This window comes from Kogia breviceps, chromosome 17, assembly GCF_026419965.1.
Source record: "Kogia breviceps isolate mKogBre1 chromosome 17, mKogBre1 haplotype 1, whole genome shotgun sequence".
NCBI classification, from domain to species: Eukaryota; Metazoa; Chordata; class Mammalia; order Artiodactyla; family Physeteridae; genus Kogia; species Kogia breviceps.
In genome coordinates this window covers 76,571,656-76,593,039 of record NC_081326.1, presented here as the reverse complement: position 1 = coordinate 76,593,039, position 21,384 = coordinate 76,571,656, and the positions used below count along the sequence as shown (strand labels likewise).

Below are 21,384 nucleotides of genomic sequence, written 5' to 3'. Positions count from 1 at the left end.
AGGCTGTGTGGCCCAGCGCCCTGGGAGAGGGAGGCCAGGAGCAAGTGCACGCAAGCCAGGGGAAGGACGGGGTGAAAGTGAAAAGCAAACAGAAAAACAAAGAGAACAAATCGGAAGAGCAAAGGCGGGAAGGGCTTAAGGAGGAAGGTGCTGGCAGACAGACCAAGGCTTTGAAGCCGGAGGAGGGCGGCGGGGACCGGAGGGGTGCACGCGGCCACAGCAGGAGGGCGCCTGCGGAGAGGGGGCGCGGGCCCAGCGGGGACGCGGTGGTGCGTGGAAGCGACAGGGACGCGGGAGCCGAGAGCCGCAGGGAAGCCGCGCAGGCGGAGGCTGGGGGAACGCCCACGTCCACGACGGGGCAGCTAGCCTACACCGAAAAGGCGGGAGAGTTGGTGGGGAGGAAGCAGCTACGAGGTGAGGTCGAGGAGGGGAAAGACATGTGGGCTGGAGAAATTAAGAAAGAAGAAAATGAAAAATGTGCTGGTAACGAGTCCGCATCAGAGACTGTGGTTTCCAGAAAAGTTAAAAAAAGGAAGAAGTCCAACGCAGGCGGGGCAGGGGCTCCGGGAGCAAAGGAACGGAGACAAGGGGATGGGGAGCTGGGGAGGGATGGGCGGGCGGAGAGGGCCGGCAGGTGTGGACTGGGCCGCCCCAGGAAGGACGTGCGGTGGGAGAAGCGACGGAGAGAGGAGGCAAGTCGGTGTGGCCCGGAGCAGGGCAGAGGCCAAGAGGAGGAGCCGCTCGGTGCAACGTCTGGAGGGAGAGACAGGAAAAGGGACCACGAGGCCACCAAAGGGCCGGAAGAGGGAGAAGGCAGGTGGAGATGGTACGCGGCGCGGGCCCCACCCCCGCCCCCGCCCCGGTCCCGCCCCCACTGCCCATCACCACCCCCTGCAGGCCGTGCCCCGCCCCTCACCCCGGTACCACCCCTGTAGCCCCGCCCCCACTGTGTGTGTTTGTTTTGGTAAGTTCTGTTGCTCGTGTAGCTGTGCCTGGCCCAAGCACCATAGTGGTTTGTTTTTTTGTTTGTTTGTTTTTTGCGGTACGCGGGCCTCTCACTGCCGTGGCCTCTCCCGTTGCGGAGCACAGGCTCCGGACGCGCAGGCTCAGCGGCCACGGCTCACGGGCCCACCTGCTCCGCGGCATGTGGGATCTTCCCGGACCGGGGCACAAACCCGTGTCCCCTGCATCGGCAGGCGGATTCTCAACCACTGCGCCACCAGGGAAGCCCGTAGCGTTTGGTTTTGAGCTTGATATGTGTGCTCTCATGCTGGCCTCTCATTCCACGTTGGAGTCTCAGTCCCTCCACCACCAGGAGCTTTGGCCCATTCATTCTTTCCACGGGCATATAACCGTGGTCAGCCCCCCCGTGGTCAGTCCCCCAGGGGTCAGTCACCAGTGGCTGTTGTGTTCCGGCCTGAGGCTTGCTTCTGCCCGCAGCGCCCCCAAGCTCTTCCCTGGGGGACGTGGGCGGACGCCCTGTGGTCACATGGGCGGTGAGTTGTGGCGGCTGTGGAATAGCGGGAGGGAGGTGGGGATTTCCTGTGCGTGAAATGCCACCTTTCCAAAGAGCAGGGTGGGTTCACACCCGCATGCGGCTGCGCTCAGGGTTCCTGTTGGAGCTCTGACGTCATTAACTGAGCGCTTCCAGATGGTGTCTCACCGCGGTCTAACTGGTCCCCTTCTGTGACCTAAGTCCTATCAGTACTTCCACTTTACAGCCAGGGGCCAGAGATGTGCCATGATCACGGGGTCCCGTCTGCCTCTGGGGGCTCAGGCCCCGCTGGTGGGGGTGGGGGGGCGGCGTCCTGGGAGCAGAGGGGTCACAGGCCCGAGTGTGGAGCTGGGTTGCAGCAGCCACTTTGCTGGTGCACCTTCACTAGATGCGTTCTAAAAAGAGCTGCAAGTTACAGTTGCACAAGACTGGGAAAGTAGGTTGGAGCCAGACCTGGGGACTCTGGGGCGGCCCTGAAGGGACCCGGCTGGGGGATCCTCTCTGCCCCTTTTCCTCCGGGTCAGGGAGGTGTGGTTGTTTAACGAGAGGCACGGTCTGCGGTCAGGCATGGTCAGTCCCCGCACCCCTAGTGGGATGACCCCTCCTGTTCCTTACCTGGCTCAGCTGGGAGGTGGTCACAGGGTGTCCGGAGGGATGCCCGGGGAGGACCTGTGCTCAGGTGCGGCGTGAGAGTCGGAACCTTCTCGTGTGTCCTCCAGGTGGGAAGAGGAGAAGGACAGCCCAGGCGGCGTGAAGTGGACGCAGCTGGAGCACAGAGGCCCGTGGTTCGCACCCCCGTACGAGCCGCTTCCTGAGGGAGTTTGCTTCTACTACGATGGTGAGGACTGCACGGGTGGCTCGAGTGACTGTGGCCAGGGACCTGCTTCTGCACCGGGTAACTGGCGGCCACCCAGGCCTGCTCCGTTGGTGGCTCTCCCACCGGGGTCGGGGCTGACCCATCCACCTGGGAGACTCTGACCCTTTGCTCAGGAGCCAGGCCAGGCTGCTTCCCAGCCCGCAGTTCAGAGGCTCCCTGAACCATCAGGGGGCCCTGCCCATCTGCAGCCTGGCACCCTCTCAGAACTGCCGTGCTTGGGGGGGTGGGGGCTGCACACCCAGTGCCTGATGAACCCGGTGGTGCCCTTGAACTCGTCCAGCTTGGTTCTGCCACCCCTGCCTCCCTGCTGTGCTGGCGTGGCCCACGTGTGCTTGCATCCGGAAGGACCTTCTGGGTGACGGCCTGAGTCTCTGGGTCCCTGGGTGTTTGGAGCAAGCTGCCTGCGGGCTCCCGGCTGTTACCACGGGCATGAGCTGACTGGCCCGACCCCTCACTGCCCCTCCCCCGGCCTCCGGCCCTCTTCCTCTCCACCCCTCTGGTTAGGAGCGTCTGCTTAGTTGTGTTTTTTTGTTTATTTTTTTGGCTGCGTTGCTGCGCGTGGGCTTTTCTCTAGTTGCAGTGAGCGGGGCTTCTCTTATTGCGGAGCATGGGCTCTAGGTGCGCGGGCTTCAGTAGTTGGGGCGCGCGGGCTCAGTAGTTGTGGCGCACGGGCTTAGCTGCTCCGGGGCATGTGGGATCTTCCCGGACCAGGGCTCGAACCCGTGTTCCCTGCATTGGCAGGTGGATTCTTAACCTCTGCGCCACCAGGGAAGGCCCTTCTGCTTAGTGTTGTGCTGCTAGTTTGACTTGTTTCCCCCCATCTTCTGCATCTCTGCTAGGGTAAGCCTTCTGAAGGCAGCCCTCCGCCTCTCCTGGGTCAGCCCAGGCCCTCGGCAGGCCGTGCGTGGGCACCGCACAGGCCAGCCTTGGTCGCTGGCACGTTGTCCTGGCACCTGCAAGGCGCTGCCACAGGGAGGCCTTTGTGGACGGCAGGGAGGACTGCCTCCCCTCCTTCCCCTCCTCTCCCGCTGGGGCTCTTGTAGTGCTTGCCTCCTTGGGGGATCTGGTGAGCCCGTGGGCTCCTGCTGGGTCACACGTGCCTTTCCCCGGGGGACACTCGGCCAGCATGCACAGCCACGCATTTTCTTTGTTCACTGCGACTCCATCGATGTGGGCGTTGGTTGAGAATCTGGTTTTCTGGGCTAGACTAGATTCCGGGGCTGTCAGAGCCCTCCGTGCCTCGTGGGTAGCTGGGCGGCCCGGCCGTGGGGAGGGGCGCTCACAGGGCGGGAGCCGAGCCCCTCGGGCTTTGGCTGCTCAGCTAGTTCTCTGTCCTCCGGAGAAGCTGGTTTTGGGAAGAACTGTGCTGTTTTATCACAAGGGCCTTTTTCTTATTATCAAAGTAACGCATATTTGTTTTTCCAACGTTTGTGATAAAAATTTTCAAACCTGCACAGCAGTTGAGAGACCTCCGTGGTGAAAGCCCCCGGCCGGCCTTTGCGCTGCTCTGCTGGATCCCTGGCCTCCACTGAGCCGTCTCTAATACTGATTCTTGGAGTAAAATGTCGGAAGTCATTGGGCAAATGGGAGGGTGTTTAAAAGGTTGCAGCTGCTACAGTTATTCACATCTTTCTGCTTTGGAGTCTTAATCTTTGTTTTACTTTTTTTTTTTTTTTGCGGTACGCGGGCCTCTCACTGCTGTGGCCTCTCCCGTTGCGGAGCACAGGCTCCGGACGCGCAGGCTCAGCGGCCACGGCTCACGGGCCCAGCCGCTCCGCGGCACGTGGGATCCTCCCGGACCGGGGCCCGAACCCGCGCCCCCTGCGTCGGCAGGCGGGCTCTCAACCACTGCGCCATCAGGGAAGCCCTTTTGTTTTACTTTTACGTTACGTGGTGACGTGTGTCCTAAAACTTTTCGTGTTTTTGAACTGTAAATTCCCATGTAAGCGTAGCGGCAAGATAAATCGTTAAAGCAGCATAAGCGTGAGCAATTCTGGCCGTTGGCGTCTTCTACGAAGGCCTGGCCTGCGCTGTAGGATGCTCACGGCCGCACGCGTGCACGGGTGTGGTTGCCCTAAATTTAAAGCCTTCTCCTGAACTAAAAGTCAGCTATGGTACGATATGATACGGCGTGTGTAACGAAGCGTGACTTAAGGAGCAGGATGCTGTGAGCCGAGGGTGAGGCAGGGTCGGCTCCCTAAATCAGTGTATCTTCCGGCATCTCCAGGGAAGCCCATGAAGTTGAGCTTAGCAGCTGAGGAGGTTGCCACGTTTTATGGGAAAATGCTGGATCACGAATATACAACAAAAGAAGTTTTCCAAAACAACTTCTTCAGCGACTGGCGGAAGGTACGTGCTGCGCGGCCGCGGCCTCTTGGTGTCGGCTGCTGCTGCCAGATGCTCGCCCACCCTCGCTCCTCTCCGGTGGCTGCAAGGCCAGGCAGAGCCAGGCTTGGAATCTCCAGGAGAGGGAGGTTGCGGGGTGCCAGCAGTGGCATTTTCTGGCCCCCAGGAAACAGAGGTACTCGTTGGCAAGCTATCTGACCATAAGGTGCTAGTTGTTTTTTCTTTTCTCATTAAAAAAAACCTGGGTTCTGTGTGCACCTGCACTCACCTTGGCTACACCTGTGGGCTCCGCCCGAGAAAGCGCACCCCAGACCCGCTGCCGGCTGCTTCGGGCAGGACACCGGCGCCGCGTGTCACCTTCCCGCTGGCGGGCACCTGGGTTCTGCCGCAGGCTGTGCTGCGGCCTCACATCTGACCTCTGCGGGGACCTGGGGGTCGGCGGGGCTGCGGGCTGGGTGTGTGTGGCTGGACCGGGGACCGCCAAGCACGTGTGTGTTCCCACCGCGCGTGGGGCAGTGGGCCGACTTCCCTGGTGGTGAGTGGGGGGCCCCTCAGTGCCATGCACAGTCCACGTGGCAGCCAGAGGGGGCGGTTCTCCAGATGCGGCCACGTGGCCCGACTCAGAAGGCCGCTAGGAGGAAGCACCGGGGCCTCAGCTCTCCACCTGTCCACCTGCACACCTGGGCCACCTGCCTGAAAAGGCTCTTTGGGGGACAGCTGCAGAGGCTGCGGGTCGGGGTGGCCTTGGCATCTTTGCCCAGAGTCTGCTCCTCTTGCTTCTGGGATGTCACCATTCCCTATGGAGTGGGACCCCTGCCACGGTGGGGGAGGGTCCCTGCTGCCCCTGTGACCGTTGCCTGTGTTGGATGTTGAGAACGCGTGTCTGATTTGGGGGCAGGAAATGACAGCAGAAGAGAGGAAAGTAATCAAGCACCTGGACAAGTGTGACTTCACGGAGATCCACAGATACTTTGTGGACAAGACCGCTGCCAGGAAGGCCCTGTCCAAGGAGGAGAAGCAGGTCAGGCTGCTCTGGGGCTCAGTCTGGCTTGGGCCCCCAGGGCCTTGCGTGGGAGGCTGCTGGTATGCAGAAGACGACCCCCTCCTCTCACAAAAGCTGTTCCTGTGGGATTCTTCTAGACGAGACCCCGACAGGGTGTGGTGAAGGGGCCTCTGATTCCGCTTCGTTATTCTCAGACACTTTTTGAGTTACGTGCCCCTAAATGCATTTAAAAAGTGCTCCGTCCACCCAGAGCACGGGGGACAGTGACCCCGCCGTGTGAACCAGTGGCTCTGTAGTCATGCTCCGTGGTGACAGGTCTGGACCAGCACAGCTGCAGCCGGGGGCTGGGGGGCGGGCGCCCCGCACTGTGCTCGGCCTGCCTGCCTCGCTGGGCCTCCCGGGCTCCCGCAGCAGTGAAGGGGCTCTGCGAGTCTCGTGCGCCCGGCAAACGTGGGCACCAGGCTCGTCCTGTCTCTTCACCACTGATGCCTACACGCTATTCTATGAACGCAGAAGCTCAAAGAAGAGGCGGAAAAACTTCAGCAAGAGTTTGGCTACTGTATCTTAGACGGGCACCGAGAGAAGATCGGCAACTTCAAGACCGAGCCCCCTGGGTTGTTCCGGGGCCGCGGCGACCACCCCAAGATGGGGATGCTGAAGAGGAGGGTCCTGCCGGAGGACGTGACCATTAACTGCAGCGGGTGCGCGCGGTGCGGGGGGGGCGGCGGCGTCTGGTCCCGCCTCTCACCCGGGGGAGGGGGGCCCGATGCGGGGCTTGTCTCCGTCACTCCAGGCTCTGGGGGCCGGGCGGGAGGGCACCTTCCCCACAGGTGGACGCTCCGCGGCAGCCCACGTGCTGTTTGCGGAACCAGCCCTCGTCACCCTGCCCCCGCTTGAGGTTTCTCTCCACCCGGAAAGCGTGTCTGCGTCCTTCCAACGCAGTTTTCCATAGTCAGGTGATCGAGATGATCTAGTGACACATGAGCGTTTGGAACTTACGGGCCACGCTCCAGGAGGAGCTTCTGTTGCTCCGCTGCGTGGACCACGGCCAAGCTGGGTCGGCAGAGGCATCCTGGGAGCCCGGGCCCATCGGGAGCCCAGAGGCGGCTTGTGTCCCGTGGAGCTGCTGAGCTGGCAACGTGGGTGGCCTTGGGGGTGGCCGTCCCGGTTCACGCGTGGGCGCAGCTCTGAGTGAGGCCCTCACATGCCTGGTGACACGGAGGCCGCGACGCGAGGGCGTGGCCTGGGCGAGGAGGCACGTGCCAGGCCAGCGCAGTGACAGGAGGCAACGGTGTTGGGCCGGTGTTTCGGGGAGCGGGGTCTCGCATTGTCGGGTTTGGGTCGCTCTCCCGCCGCAGGGACTCCGAGGTGCCCGAGCCTCCGGTGGGCCACCGGTGGAAGGAGGTGCGGTGCGACCGCTCGGTCACGTGGCTGGCGGCGTGGACAGAGAACGTGCAGAACTCCATCAAGTACGTCATGCTGAACCCCAGCTCCAAGCTGAAGGTGAGCTGGCTCCGACCTGCTGCCCCTGGCCGGGGCCGGGCCGCTTTGGCAGGGGCTCCCTGAGCGCACGGGCACTGGCAGGCCAGCTTTGAAGTGATATCGTGTCCAGCGGCCATTTGTCTTAAAGAACAAGGAGTTTAGGTTTACACCCTCTTTAAATTTCGCTGAGTCTGGAGTCTGCTCCCCGGCCCTGAGCCGGGCAGGCGAGAGCGGGCCCGGGAGGAGTCGGCAGTTTGCCGTTGGAAGGGATCCCGGGGTTTTCTCTGCTACTCGCTCCTTCGTTAGGGGGAGAGAGACTGGGAGAAGTATGAAGTGGCTCGGCGCTTGAAAGGAGTTGTGGACAAGATCCGTTCTCAGTACCGGGCCGACTGGAGGTCCCCAGAAACGAAGGCGAGACAACGCGCCGTGGCCCTTTATTTCATCGACAAGGTGCGGATGGTTCCAGGCTTTTCCGCCTGCCGTTCACAGATGCTCCAGTCGGTCGCAGAGACCTGGTTGGACGGGCAGCTGGGGGAACCGTGGGGCTCCTGTGTCCTGAGCCGGAGCCTCGGGCAGGTGGAGGGGTGGGCGTGGGCCCGAGGGCACGTGTCCGTCTGTGCCCCTGTGTGTGCGCGCCACGCCCTGACGGGCCCCATCCGCTCAGCTGGCGCTGCGAGCCGGGCACGAGAAGGAGGAGGGCGAGGCGGCCGACACGGTGGGCTGCTGCTCCCTCCGCGTGGAACACGTCCAGCTGCACCCAGAGGCCGATGGCTGCCCGTACGTCGTGGAATTCGACTTCCTGGGAAAGGACTCGATCCGCTACTACAACAAAGTGCCGGTGGAGAAGCCGGTGAGTGCCTGGTGCGGGCAGTGGGTCGTGGCCCGCGCTCACCCCTGAGACCTGGGCGCTGTCTTTTGGGGAGCGTCAGAGGAAGTCGCAGGGCCATGAGGCCCACTTGCCTGTCCCGTCAGCCTTGGCGGCAAGGCCAAGCGCACGTAGGCTGAACTGGACGTGCCCTCCAAGGCGCCAGCGCCGCCACTCCTCTCCTGGTGGGTTAGGGTGGCCTTCTAGAGGCCAGGATTCCGAGAGCTGGGCGTTGGCAGGGCCGCGCGCCCTCTGCGGCTCTGGAGAGAAACCTTCCAGGCCCCCTGGCGTCTGAGGTGCCCGCGTATCCTGGCGCGTTGGCTCGAGGCTGCAGCAGTGCGGCTCTGCCTCCGTTGTCCCCGCGCGTCTGTCTCTCTTCTTGTGAGGACACGGTCCTGTTGGAGTTGCCCCCCCCAAACTGTGACCTTGTCTTGACTCATTGTATCTGCAGAGACCCTATTTCCGAAAAAGGTCCCGTTTTGAAGTTTGGGGGAGGACGTGGGTTTGCGGGGGACGCCGTTCACCCCGGCGCACCTGGGAAGGGTCTTCCGGCTGCCGGGCACGCAGCTCGCTGCGGCCACGCTGGCGGTGCCCCCGGCCTGCCCGCTGAACGATGAGGTTCAGGGGTTGAGCCTGCTGGCTGAGCCCCGTGCCCACAGCGCCCGGCCTCGCGCCTGCCGATGGAGGGACGGAGGAAGCCGGGGCGTGGGGGGCGTGGGGGGTTAAGTGTCCGGTTCGCAGAGGGCTCTGAAGGGAAATCGGGTTTCCACCCCCGCTGGAGTGACGAGCCCTAGAGCGCCGGTCACCCTGGCCTCCGTCTGGCCGGGCCCCACGGCGTCGCAGAGAGAGCGGAGCCCACACTGACCACCTGCCGCTTACACACACACGGCTGCCCGAGCACAGAATGGGAGGTCTGGGGAGACCGTCGAGGGCGACGGAGAAACGCCCGCTCGGGAGGGGCCGCACAGCGCGCCCAGGCGTCTGAAGTCGGTTCCAGGGCACGCGCTGGCGGGGAGCCACAGGTGAGGAAAGGGAGAGGCTTTCCGTGGGGCAGGAGGAGGGGTTTTAGTAACAGGAGAGAATCACTACGTATCTCAGTTCGGGCCGCTCTGATAAAGTACCTGGCCCGGGCACCGCGTTAACAGTGTTCCCGTCTCCTGGTTTGGGGGCTGGAGTCGGGGGCTGTGAGCCGGTGAGGCCCCTTCCTGGCCCGGCCGTGCTTCCTCCCTGTCCTCACGTGGCAGAGGGTGAGGGAGCGCGGGGGCCACGGTCCTAAGGCACCGGCCCGGTCAGGAGCCGGGGGACTCGGGGGCCGCGGCGCCGAGAGCGGGGGCTGTTCCGGTCACTCGGGAGCCGGGCACCTGGTCTCCGCCCCGTGGGGCACGCGCAGAGCTGCGTGGAGAGACAGGCCCGGCTGACGCGAGCCGCGAGGACGTTTGCACGCCCTTCGAAGACGGGAAGGAAAGTGAGGGTGGAGGGAAATTGGACAAAGGCACCTTGAAGGTCCTCCGAGGCACCGTGGTGTCGGGCGAGTCTGGCTACGGACGTGGGGCCACCCGGAGGGACCCGGCGTGGGTGACGGAGGAAGGAGCCAGGGTGTGCGTTGTGAGGGGACGGCGCCGGCCTCGTGACGGACAGCAGCCTGGACACGTGGCGCGTGGCCCTGCGGTGGTGCTGACTGCTCCCTGGGAGAAACCCAGTCCGCGGGCCTCCCAGTTCTGTTGCACAGCTGGCCCTTTGGGCCCCTCGTTTACCTCCACCTCCTTGGCCCCAGGAGGCTTCTTCCTGCTCGGGCACAAGGGGTCTTTTTTTTTTTTTTTTTTTTTGCGGTATGCGGGCCTCTCACTGTTGTGGTCTCTCCCGTTGCGGAGCAGAGGCTCCGGACGTGCAGGCCTAGCGGCCATGGCTCACGGGCTTAGTTGCTCTGCGGCATGTGGGATCTTCCTGGACCAGGGCATGAACCCGTGTCTCCTGCATCGGCAGGCGGATTCTCAACCACTGCGCCACCAGGGAAGCCCAGGGGGTCTTCGTAAAGGCTTCTTCTCTCTGCCGCAGGTGTACGAGAATCTGCAACTGTTCATGGAGAGCAAAGGCCCTGGAGATGAGCTCTTTGACAGACTCACCGTAAGCCTGGGGGGTTCAGAGCAGTGCTGATGGGGTGACCCAGGGCCGCGGCGCAGCTCGGCCTGTCTGCGTCCAGAAGGGCCAGGCTGATGCCGCGGGGCGAGCGTGAGTGCCGACTGGCACGTTCTCTTGCACGAGAAGCCTGAGGGCCGTCTGTCTAACCAGCAGCTTCCTTCCACCCAGAGGTGTGGGGCGGGGGGCCGGGAAGAGTGCTGTGAAACTGTCCCCAAAGGAGACCACGTTTTGAGTCCCACCTTCTTCCCCATGTTCAGACCGCCAGTCTGAATAAGCATCTGCAGGACCTGATGGATGGCCTGACGGCCAAGGTGTTCCGCACCTGCAACGCCAGCCTCACCCTGCAGGGCCAGCTGAGAGCGCTGACCAGGGGTGAGGGTCCCTGGGGTGGGGACAGGGCGCCTGCCTGTGCGCTGGTGCCCGGCTGCCGGGTTGGTACGGGGTGCCTCGTGGCCGGTGTCCAGGGCAGAGTACAGCTCCCCTGGCCCGCGGGTCCCCAGGCCGAGCCGTCCCTGCAGGGCTGCCCACGCGGTGAGGCCCCCCGCGCAGTCTCCGCGTCTGCTCCTCGGCAGAGCCGGCTTTGCAGCGCCTGTCCAGCTCTGCGTGTCCCCCCATTGTGTGCGGAACCCTCTTCCCGCCACTCCCACCCCCAGCGGGGGCTCCTGGACGTGGGCCCGGTGCTCTCGGGGGGCCCTGGGGAGGCCTCTTCTCTGCCCCTGTTGGGAGGCCCTTGGACTAGGTGCGGACCCTGAGTCCTGTCCTGTGAGGTCCTTCCTCGGGGCGGCAGCGGCTGTTGTCCTGTGGCTGCTGCTGTGTAACAGACTCCTGTTTGCTAGCTGAAGACAGCCTAGCCGCTAAGATCCTGTCTTACAACCGAGCAAATCGGGCTGTTGCTGTTCTGTGCAACCATCAGCGGGCAACTCCCAAGACCTTCGAGAAGTCGATGCAGACCCTTCGGTCGAAGGTGCGCGGCGGGCATGGCGGGAGGGCCTCTGGGGCGACTGTGCGGCCCCCCTCCTCTTCCCTCCCTGGGACCGCACGGCCCTCGGAGCTGCTTGGGCACGTCAGGGCTGCCTGGGGCCGAGTGCTGGCCAGGAGGGGAGAACCGGCTAAGGGAGGGCCAGAGGCTGTTCTGCGCGGCCTTCCGGTGTGGAAGGGCCTCTAACCCAGGAGGGGGGTCAGTGGAGCAGGGGGCCGGGTCTGGCTGGAGCAGGTGGTATGTCTGGGGCCTCTTGGGCTCACCCTGTTCCCTGGCCACAGAGTGACCAATCAGGGCCAGCGCTCCGGCACCCTGACGGGGCGGACGGGTACCCGGGGGGCCCGGTCAGCTGGGCCCTTTCAGGGCCTAGGGCCTGCAGGCTGTGGTCCCTGGGGCTGGCCTAGGGTGGGTAGGAGCAGCCCTGACTGGGCCCCTCCTCCTCTGCAGATTGAGGCCAAGAAGAAGCAGGTGGCCGAGGCCAAGGCAGCGCTGAAGAAGGCAAAGGCCGACCACGAGTCCCGAGGGGACAGCAGGTCCAGGAGGCAAGTGTCTGGGGGCCCCACAGCCCTTCCAAGTCATGGCGTTGGCAGTGAACCTGCTTTTCTCTTCAGCGGTTCTCTGGGTTTCTTTTCAGTCATATTTTCTGATTCAAAAAAGACAAACTATGTTTGCGCCGAAAGGTGAAGCTGTGCGGACGTGCAGGAGGAGATTCTTGCGTGTACTCGGGCGCCCGAGCTCCGGGCCGCGTGGTTCTCTCCTTCAGAGGCTCTCGGCTCTTGGCTGCGGGCAAGCGGTTCCGGCTCGTGGACAGAGCTGCGCAGCCACCGTCACCGTACATTTTAGGGTGTTCCCATCGCTGCAGGCAAAGCCCCTCCCCTCCCCCAGCCCCTGGACATTCGCACAAATGGAACCCCACCGTATGTGGACCTTGTCTGGCTTTTTTGTTTAGCATAACGTTGCTGAGGTCCAGCCGTGTTGTAGCCTGTCAGTGCTTCGACCACCGAATATTCCGTGTGTGGCCAGACCACGTGTTACTGTCCATGTGTCTGGACGTTTGGGTGTTTCCACTTTGTGACTTTTGTCATAGAATTGGTGGGTTTCTCTGTAGCGCCAAGGTTTAGCATTTTAAGAAAGTGCCACCCGTTGTCCACCGCGCTCACGTTCTCACCAGCCGTGCACTGGGTCCCGGTTTCTCCACACCCTCGCTGGCACTTTTCTCGTCTCCCCTCTTTTTGGTTACAGTCCAGCGGGTGTGGGTTTGGTTTGCGTTTCCACGATGGCTAACGGTGTGTGAGGATCTTTTCTCTGCTTATTGGGCATTTGTGTGTGGTCTTTGGAGAAATGTCTGTTCAATCCTTTTTCAGTTTTTCAGTTGAGTTCTTTGGTTTTTTTTTTTTTTTACTGTTGAGTTATAAGAGCTCATTATTCACTCCAGATACAAGAACCTTTACAAATATATGATTTTTTTTTTTTGGCCGTGCCACGTGGCATGCGGAACTTCCCCGACCAAGGATCGAACCTGCGCCCCCTGCAGTGGAAGCGTGGAGCCTTAACCACTGGACCGCCAGGGAAGTCCTCAAATATATGATTTGAAAAGACTCCCTTCCATTCTGTGTGTCGCCTTTTTACTTTCTTGGCAGTATCCTTTGAAGCACAAAAATCTTGATAAGTCTAGTTTTCGTTGCTTATTCTTTAGGTATTATGTCTGATAAGGCTTTGTCTGACCCGAGGTCATAAAGATGCATTTCTAGGTTTTCTTATAAGAGTTTTATAGGTTTAACGTTTACATTTAGGTAGTCGATCCATTTTGAGTTATTTTTTGTATGTGATGTGAGGTAAGGATTCAACTTCATTTTTTCTCACGTGGACACCCAGTTTTCCCAGCACCACTCCCACCAGCTGAATGGTCTTGACACCTTGTGGAAGATCAGCTGATGGTAGGCTACCTGGGCTCTGTTCTGTTCACGTTCATCTGTCTGTCTGCCTGCCTGCCGGTACCACTCAGTCTTGATTCCTGTAAGTTTGAAATCAGGAAGTGTGAGCTCCAGTTTGGTTTTCCCATCAAAGATTGTTCTGGCTATTCAGAGTCCCTTGAAATTCCATATGAATTTTAGGGTTGGCCGGTCAGTTCCTGCAGGGAAGTCAGCCTGGATTTTGATCGGGATGCGTTGACGCTGCAGGTCAGTTTGGGAAGTACTTGCCTTCTTACCAAGGCCAAGCCCTCCAACCTGTGAACCCGGGATGTCTTTCTCAGCTGCGTCGTTCTTCTTTCATTTCTTTTAGCAAAGTTTTGGAGGACGAGTTTTGCACTTTGGGGGGTTATTTGAAAGTGCTTTATTTTCGTTGCTGTTGTAAGTGGAGTTGTTTTCTTAATTTCACTTTTGGGTTGTTCGTTGCTAGCTTTGTTGCGTGTCCGCGAGCCCACCCCGGGTTCAGGGATTCACTGGGAGGGCTCCCAGGACTCGGCGCTGAGCTGAGAGTCCGCACAGTGATAGGACACACGGACGGGTCTCAGGCCCTCGGGCCGCTGCACACGACTCGCTCCCACTCCCTGGGCTCCGAGCCGGCGCGTCCGCGCTGCTCCCCAGGGACCAGGGTCTCAGGAGCGTTCCCCTCGTTGTCACAAAATCATGTTCGTGGTCAGTCATCGTAACTTTGCACTGCTTTCCTTCCCAGACCTCTCATCTGGGTCTTGTGCACAAGGGGCAGAGGTGTTGCCACAGAGAAACGTTTCTATGCATCTGGGCCAGAAAGACACACCACCACAGCCAGGCGCTGGCGGGGCGGCCTCTGGGTGTTTCAGAGGTTCTCATGTTTATGTAAAATGTCCACGTGTGTACGGCTCTATTCTCCTGCTGATCCAGTGAGCAGCAGGGACAAGACGGGCTGCATCTGGGGGTCCGCCTGCCCCACTGGGCTGTGTGCCGGGGCGGCCCCCTCCCCTGCTCCAGGCCGCCCTTACCTGGAGAGTCTCACGGGGAGCGCCGAGGCCTCCCTGGGGCAGCTGTGCCTGTGATGTGCCCCCCTGCCCCCCGCCGGCGCACGTGCAGCACCCACAGCCTGGGCCGCGGCAGTCGCGGCACCAGAGACCCGCGGCCCAGCGCACTTCATTTCTGACTGTCCCGCCAGAAAAACGGGCCTTTTCCTGGGGGCATCTGCCGGTGACCCCAAGGTCCAGCCAGCAGCTGCGTCTGCATGGTTAGGGTCCCACGAAGGGGTGTGTCCTAAATCTGCCACAACCCTGGGGTCTGAGGTCCAGTCCGGAGCCTCCGTCCCACTCGCTCTCCTGCTGCAGACGGTGCTGGGTTTCTGCCTAGACTCAGGCCCAGGCAGCAAGACCCGAGATTCCCAGCGGACCGGTGGCTTTCCTGCAGCAGCAAAGTGGGAGACGCCGCAAGTCCAAGTCACAAGGCTTCCCTGAGCCCTCGGTCGCTCGTCCAAACGGAGGTTAGAAGTTGACCTGCTCCAAAGGGCATACGTCAGGCCAGAAGGTCACCAGCCTGGGTCCCATCTCACGAGAGCTCGTTAGAAATCCACCCAGCTCTCCGGACTCCGGGACGTGTCTCCCTCTCGGGAGAACCTCCTTCCTCACGTGGACTCCTTCCCCGGAGATGTCAATAGGCAAACTCAGAGTAAGAAGCCGTCGTTTATGGAGATGTTTGCTGCACTCAGTTTGAATTCTCACCCTCCCGCAGGCTGCAGAACAAGGCTGTTGAGTCCCCTTGACACTTCTCCTGGGCATCCTTTCTGATTGGGATGATTCCCCTGGCATTTATGAAGTTACAAGGATTTTCCTTTCTGTTTTGCCCGCGCCGTGCAGTGTGTGGGATCTTAGTTCCCTGACCCGTGGAAGTGCGGAGTCTTAACCACCGGACTGCCAGGGAAGTTCCGGCCATTTTACATTTTATGTCAGCTTTTTACTCTACGTCCAGATGCGGTAGTCACAAAATACGGAGCCGTTGCAAGAACTGTACTGTTTTTCTTTCTCTTTATAAAAAGATATTAATTATCTAGGCTGCTCCGGGTCTTAGTTGCGGCACACGGGATCGTCATTGCGGCATGTGGACTCTTGTTTGCGGCACGCACGCGGGATCCGGTTCCCCGACCAGGGATGGAACCGGGCCCCCTGCACTGGGAGCGCGGAGTCTTACCCACTGGACCGCCAGGGAAGTCCCTGTCCTGCTTTTTCTTACTGCGAATTTTTTCAAATCCCTAGCAGGTAAACCTTTACAGGGTTAACGTTACAGCTGCCTGGGAAGATCCCAGCTGGAGTGGGGGTTGGGGAGGGAGAGGGGAGAGCAGCAGTCTTTTCTACAACTTTGTTCCAGGCTTTTCTGCTTGGAGGGGAGAGCCGTGTAAACTTTTAACGTTTTTGGCCCATCCAGGGCTCCATTTTGGGCCTTTGGGGTCCTTTCTCCCACGTGGAGAACAGAAGCCCAGGCACCACCTGAGCTGTACCCCGCTCACTCCAGCCACGGGGGTCAGCAGCAGCCGGAGGCCCCGAGAGCCCAGTCGGCTGCGGCTGGACCTGTCACCTCCGGGCTCGCCTTCTCGCAGCAGCCAGCAGCTCTCCTGCCGCCGCACACCAAGCGAGACTCTGGGCCACCCAGGGACCGAGGGCGTGTCCTGCCCCGGCCCGTCGTCCTTCCTTTGCAGAACAGTGCTCTTGCTGCGTGTCACGGGTCAGAGTGCTAGCGAACCCCACTTTCCCGCTGACTCCCCGGGCCGCCTGTAGGTTCAGTGATTCCGTAGGACTCAGGACCCTGCACGGTCACGGCTGTGACTTCGTACAGTGAAGGGTCCCGTGGGCACCCTCTGCCTGGCACATCCCAGCCTTCCAGACTCCGGAGGAAAGCAGGAGTTCAGCACGACCTGTACTGTTGCTACACAACTGTGGGCTCCGTGGGCCTCTCTTTTCTTGCTGGCTGGGGAGATGGGTGCCCTCCCGACATCCAGCCTTGTAGGCAGGCCTTTCTCTCCAGGGTCGGTCGGGCCTGCTGTGTTGACTCGTCCTCCGCAGACCACACAGAAGTAGAGTTGATGCGTGTGGGTTGGTCTCACACCCTGCACCCCGCTGAACTCACCTGTTAGCCTCAGCAGTTTCTTGGCGGATTCCTTAGGGTTTAAGATCACGTCATCCTCAAGCAGAGATAGTTTGCGTCTCCCTTTCCAACCTGGATGCCTTTTACTCCTTTTTCTTGCCTGATGCTCTGGCTGGAAGCTCCAGCGCAGTGCTGAGGACAGGTGATGTGTGCAGACCCCTGGTCTCGTTCTCACCTCACGGGCAGAGCTTTGACTGTTGAGGAGGATGTCAGCCGTGGGTTTCTTAGGTGCCTTTCTCAAGGTGAGGACGTGCCCTTCTGTTCCTTTTGTTGAGGTTTGTTTTTTTCCTGGAAGGTGTTGGATTTTGTCAGATGCTTTTTCTGTATCTACTGAGCCGATGCTGTATTGCACTAATTGGATTTCTAAACAGGATCCATCCTGCTTGGTTATGGTGCAGAATCTCTTTCGCACGTCCTGGATTAGGTTTGCCGCTGTTGTGATGAGGGTTTTTGCTTCTGTATTTACACTGGGTGACGGTGTATGGCTTTCTGGTGATGTCTTTGGTTCAGTGTCAGGGTGATGGTGGTCTCGGAGGGACATGGAAAGTGGTCTCTCCTCTTCTCTTTTGTGAAAGTTTGTGAAGAGTTGGAGTTAATTCTTCTTTAACCATTTGGTAGAATTCACCAGTGAACGCCTCTGGGCTTGGGCTGTTCTTTGTGGGACGTTTTGAAGTTGCCGAGTAATCGCTTTGCCCGTGTCCCCTGTCGCGTCAGCACTGGTGGCACGCCTCCCGGGGGCTGGTCTGCCCCACCGGGACACGGTCGTCTGTGGTTTCCCTCGTCTCCCTTGTTTCTAGCGGGGTGCCCCCTTTTACTCGCGGCTGCTGTGGCTGCGAAAGCATGAAAGTTTCCTCAGGTGCAGGCAGGTGCTTTTTAGTCGTGGGGTGTGGGTGTGAGAGTGTCCAGCCATTAGACCGAAGGGTGTTCGTGTTCAGTGAAAGCTGAGGCTCCCCGGAGGCAGCTGCTGGGAAGCCTCTGGTGTCCTCCGGGAGGACTCGTGTGCGCCCCCGCCCCGCCCCTCTCGGTGGCATCCGCCTGCCGTTGGCCGCTGGCACCGTGGCGTTCGGTTGGTGCTCTGGCGGCCGCCGCGGAGCGGTGCCTGTGGCTGCGGCCCAGCCTCATGCACAGCCTGGGGACAGACCCTGCCTCCCGCGCTCCGCTGTAGCGTCTGTCGGGGTCGCTCGGCCTCGGTGGCGTTCCCTCCCCCCGCGGTCCTTCCGCACGTGTCCAGGTGGGTCCGGAGCCGGAGTTCCGGGAACAAGGACTGGGGTCGAAGTTCACGTGCACACGGGTGTCGTGGCCGTGCCTGTCCCGCGCCCTCTGCAGGGCGCCCCGTCTGGCGTCTCTGGAAGGGCGTGTGGAGGGTGAAAGGAGGGTCCTGCCTTGATAAATCTGCGTTTCTCTAAAACAGTAGGAATAAGGACTGAGCGTCTTTCACAGACGTGAAAAGCCTTTTGTGTTTGATTCTGTCCCTGGCCCCCTTTTCTGTTCGCTGTGGCCTTTGGGTGCTTCCCGTGAAGTCGGGTCTGGATGGACGGTCCCCGCTTCCTGCCGAGGGTGGCCCTCCCTGTGTCCCAGCCTCCTGGGCCTCCCCTGCCACTGGGCTCGCCGGCCTGAGTGGAGCTGGGCGGTGCCAGCGTGGGGCTTGTGCCCGCCCTTCTCTCGCCAGCTTCCTGGAGAAGAGGGGGCGGCTGCTGGAGAAACTGGAGGAGCAGCTCGGGAGACTGGGCGTGCAGGCCACAGACAAGGAGGAGAGCAAGCAGGTGGCCCTGGGCACGTCCAAGCTCAGCTACCTGGACCCCCGGATCAGTGTCGCCTGGTACGTGGGCCTGGACCCCTCCCTGAGTGGCCCCGGTTCAGTCCCCTGGGCCCTGTGGTCAGCACAGGTCCTGCCTGTGATGGGACCCGACTGGCTGGTGTGTTTAATGCTGAGTCCTGGGCCACCGGTCCTCTCTGCCCGAGAGCCCTGGGGGCCGTGGAAGGCTGGGGTGGGACCCCGAGCCACATAGCAGCCCCAGAGAGCCCGGCCTGCCCGCTGGGGGTGGGGTGACCGGGTCCCCTGAGCACCCGCTCGGAGGACGCCTGGGCTGCACTGGGGGGCACCGCCTCCCCCCTGACCTTCGGCCTCCCTGCTGCCCCGGCTGGCGGCCGTGCCGTGAGTGCCGTGCCCAGGAGCAGCGGCTTGGGTAGCCTGGTGTCCTGACCTCTGTCCCGTTCCTCCCAAGCACCCTGGCCTCCTCTTGGCAGGTGTAAGAGGTTTGGGGTGCCCGTGGAGAAGATCTACAACAAGACACAGAGGGAGAAGTTCGCCTGGGCTCTCGACATGGCAGGCGAAGACTTTGAATTCTAAATGAGCATCTCTGTGCCTCGTTGGAACTTATTTTTTTCGCCATTAAAGCGGATTGGGGAATTTTGTACGAAGTAGTGTCTTTTGCGTCATCACATAGAAGGTGGCCGACGCCCGGCCGGGCGCTTTCAGGTGTCCCCTCCCCCACCAGGTGTCCCCCGGCCTGGCTGGGAGCTGGCGTGGCTGCGTGCCTGGTCCCAGGCCCCGACTTTGGGAGGGCCCGACTGTCCCGTGAGAGGCCTATGCCTCCCCACCCCCAAACGCTGCCCCAGCGCCGGGCAGGGACCCCCTCAGACACGCTGCACCTGTTCCCTCAACAGACGGGACGGCGGGGCCCTGAGAGCCCGTCGAGCCTGTCTCTCCCTGGTGGGCAGGCGGAGTCCACGTGTCCGCGCGAGGGCGGCGGGCAGCGCGTGCGGGGGGCTGTCCTGAGCTCCGGGCCGGCCGGAGTTGCGGTGTCTGTGCCCTCAGGCCGCCTGGTGTCTCGGAGTCACGGGGAAGGATCTCGGGTGGGTGTGTGGCACTCGGTGGCCAGGGACGTGGGCGTGGCTGAGGATGGATGGGAGCGTCACTGACGTGGGGTGGGAGGCGCGTCGGCCTGCCGGCTCCTGGAGCTGGACGTGGGCGGGGGCTGGGAGGTGTCCTTTTGCAAATTCTAGGTTGGGGGGCAGATAATTTTTCTTTGTAGTTTATAGGTCTCTGGCTCAAGAGGCATCTCATGTACAACCAGACCAGGTGAAACTCACCAGAGAGGAGCCTTTGGATGGGACCTGCGGGCGCCCTAGGGGCGGAAGGAAAAGTAAGTAAGCGTGGCTACAGCGTGGAGTGTAGAAAACGAAGTGGTCCCAAGTCTGCAGGTCCTTGTCATTCCCTGGGGCCCTCGCCACCGTCTGCAGTGGATTCCCTGTTGACTGGACCCCACCCACCCCTGTCTCCCAGCTCTCAGTGTGTTTGGGGATCTTCTTTGTGTAGCCTCCTGAAAAAAAGTGTCAGGAATAGCAGTGAAAAAATTTCAGTTTGCATGTCTGAAAATACCGTTACCCGACTGTCACACTGGACTCACGACTCCATACGTGCAGCCGGGAAGTTCCCCGGGACCTGCTTCCCTGTGCTCCGCGGGCTCTGCTGTCTGGCCTGCCCCCTCTAAGGTCTGCGTCACGGATACTCTTGGGTTCTCCACGTCGAGACTCGGCGTCAGTTTTCCTTTGTTGTTGGTGGAGGGTATTGGGAGGTACTTTTGCTCTGGTGATTCGTGTCTCTTAGTTCTGGGGAAAGATTAAGATTATTTCTCTGACAATTTCATTCTCACCATTTTGTTTCCTTTTCTTCCCCCTAGAACTCCTGTTAGTCTTAATCTTTCTGTCTTATCATCCACCTCCTTGTCTTTTTATTCTTTTAAAAAGATTGTCTCAACTTTGCCTCTCAACCGTCTTACTAATTTTTTAAAAAATATTTATTTTTATTTGGTTGCACCCGATCTTAGCTGCAGCTCGAGGGCTCCTTAGTTGCAGCATGCACGTGGGATCTAGTTCCCTGACCAGGGACAGAACCCAGGCCCCCTGCATTGGGAGCACAGTCTTAACCACTGCGCCACTAGGGAAGTCCCCTAATTTGTGTGTGTGTGTGTGTGTGTGTGTGTGTGTGTGTGTGTGTGTGTGAAGATTTATTTATTTATTTAAGTTTTCATTTTGGCTGCGTCGGGTCTTAGTTGTGGCATGCAGGATCTTTCATTGTGGCGCATGGGCTCTTCATTGTGGTGCGAGGGTTTCTCCCTAGTTGTGGCATGTGGGTTTTTTCTTCTCTGGTTGTGGTGCACAGGCTGCAGGGTGTGTGGGCTCTGTAGCTTGTGGCACATGGGCTCTAGTTGAGGCGCGCGAGCTCAGTAGTTGCGGCATGTAGGCTTAGTTGCCTCGCGGCATGTGGGATCTTAGTTCCCCAACCAGGGATCGAACCCGTGTCCCCTGCATTGGAAGGCAGATTCTTTACCACTGGACCACCAGGGAAGTCCCCCCCTAATTTGTTTTAAATTTTGCTTATCACATTTTTAAGATTTGTTTCCTTCTTTTGAATTGTTCCTTTAAAAATACTATTCTGTTCTTTTTTTTTTGCTGCACAGCATGCGGGATCTTCGCTCCTCAACCAGGAATCGAACCTGTGCCACCTGCAGTGGAAGCGTGGAGTCCTAACCGCTGGACCACCAAGTAAGTCCCCTATTCTTTTCTCTTTTAGTGGACACAGTTCCTTCTCGATCTCCTTGAGGTTACTACCTACCATCTCGCTCACCGCTTCTGTGTTTCTTGCACTCTCTCTGTTTCCTCCGAGTTTGTAAAAAGCTCCTTTTCTTCGGTTTGACCTCGTACGCGCATCGAGAACCTCCTCAGCTGTCTGGCGCCGGCCTTCCATCCATGGAGACGGGGTGGGGGCGTCCTGAGCCCGGGGGAGCCTTGCTGCCTCTGGAGCAGCTGAATGGGGTTACCGCTGAGGCTGGTCCTTATGGCAGGACTTCGTTGTTTCTCTGAGATGGTTCCTGTTCTCTGGTGAGGACCCTGCAGACCCGCCGTCTCCAGTCATGGAGCCTTCCCAGAATTCCGCACAGCAAATTGGCGGGCGTCTCACCTCCGGAGGCCCCTTGGCCCCTTGGTGGACTCCTGCCTCTGCCTACTTTGTCTTCACAGGTACTGTGGTTCTTAGTTACAGGCTCCTCCTACCAACCTTACTGGGTTTTTTTTGTTTTTTGTTTTAAAGATGT

At 60.4% G+C, this 21,384-nt stretch overlaps 1 protein-coding gene across 2 annotated transcripts; it reads left to right on the top strand.

Moving 5' to 3' along the window:
- The first annotated feature begins 657 nt into the window (after window positions 1–657).
- Window positions 658–18,703, top strand: TOP1MT (DNA topoisomerase I mitochondrial). Of its 2 annotated transcripts, XM_059043342.2 has the most exons (14): window positions 658–826; window positions 2,215–2,333; window positions 4,600–4,721; window positions 5,617–5,739; window positions 6,235–6,422; window positions 7,080–7,224; window positions 7,510–7,653; window positions 7,868–8,053; window positions 10,124–10,192; window positions 10,465–10,579; window positions 11,044–11,171; window positions 11,634–11,728; window positions 17,958–18,107; window positions 18,536–18,703. In XM_059043342.2, exons 3-14 carry the CDS (start codon window positions 4,608–4,610, stop codon window positions 18,636–18,638), a joined length of 1,560 nt encoding a protein of 519 aa, XP_058899325.1. In that variant the 5' UTR covers window positions 658–826; window positions 2,215–2,333; window positions 4,600–4,607; the 3' UTR covers window positions 18,639–18,703. The 2 variants fall into 2 exon arrangements, with proteins under 2 accessions (XP_058899325.1, XP_066873921.1); XM_067017820.1 differs by lacking the exon at window positions 658–826 and having other exon boundaries at window positions 2,265–2,333; window positions 6,238–6,422.
- The last annotated feature ends 2,681 nt before the right edge of the window (window positions 18,704–21,384 follow it).

What these genes read in the sequence shown, in the direction of transcription:
- TOP1MT (XM_059043342.2), top strand. Translation starts at nt 4,608, where the DNA reads ATGAAGTTGAGCTTAGCAGCTGAGGAGGTTGCCACGTTTTATGGGAAA. An exon ending in AGCTCTTTGACAGACTCACC is followed by an intron (nt 10,193 to 10,464) that starts GTAAGCCTGGGG and finishes CCCCATGTTCAG; the next exon opens with ACCGCCAGTCTGAATAAGCA. An exon ending in GGGGACAGCAGGTCCAGGAG is followed by an intron (nt 11,729 to 17,957) that starts GCAAGTGTCTGG and finishes TTCTCTCGCCAG; the next exon opens with CTTCCTGGAGAAGAGGGGGC.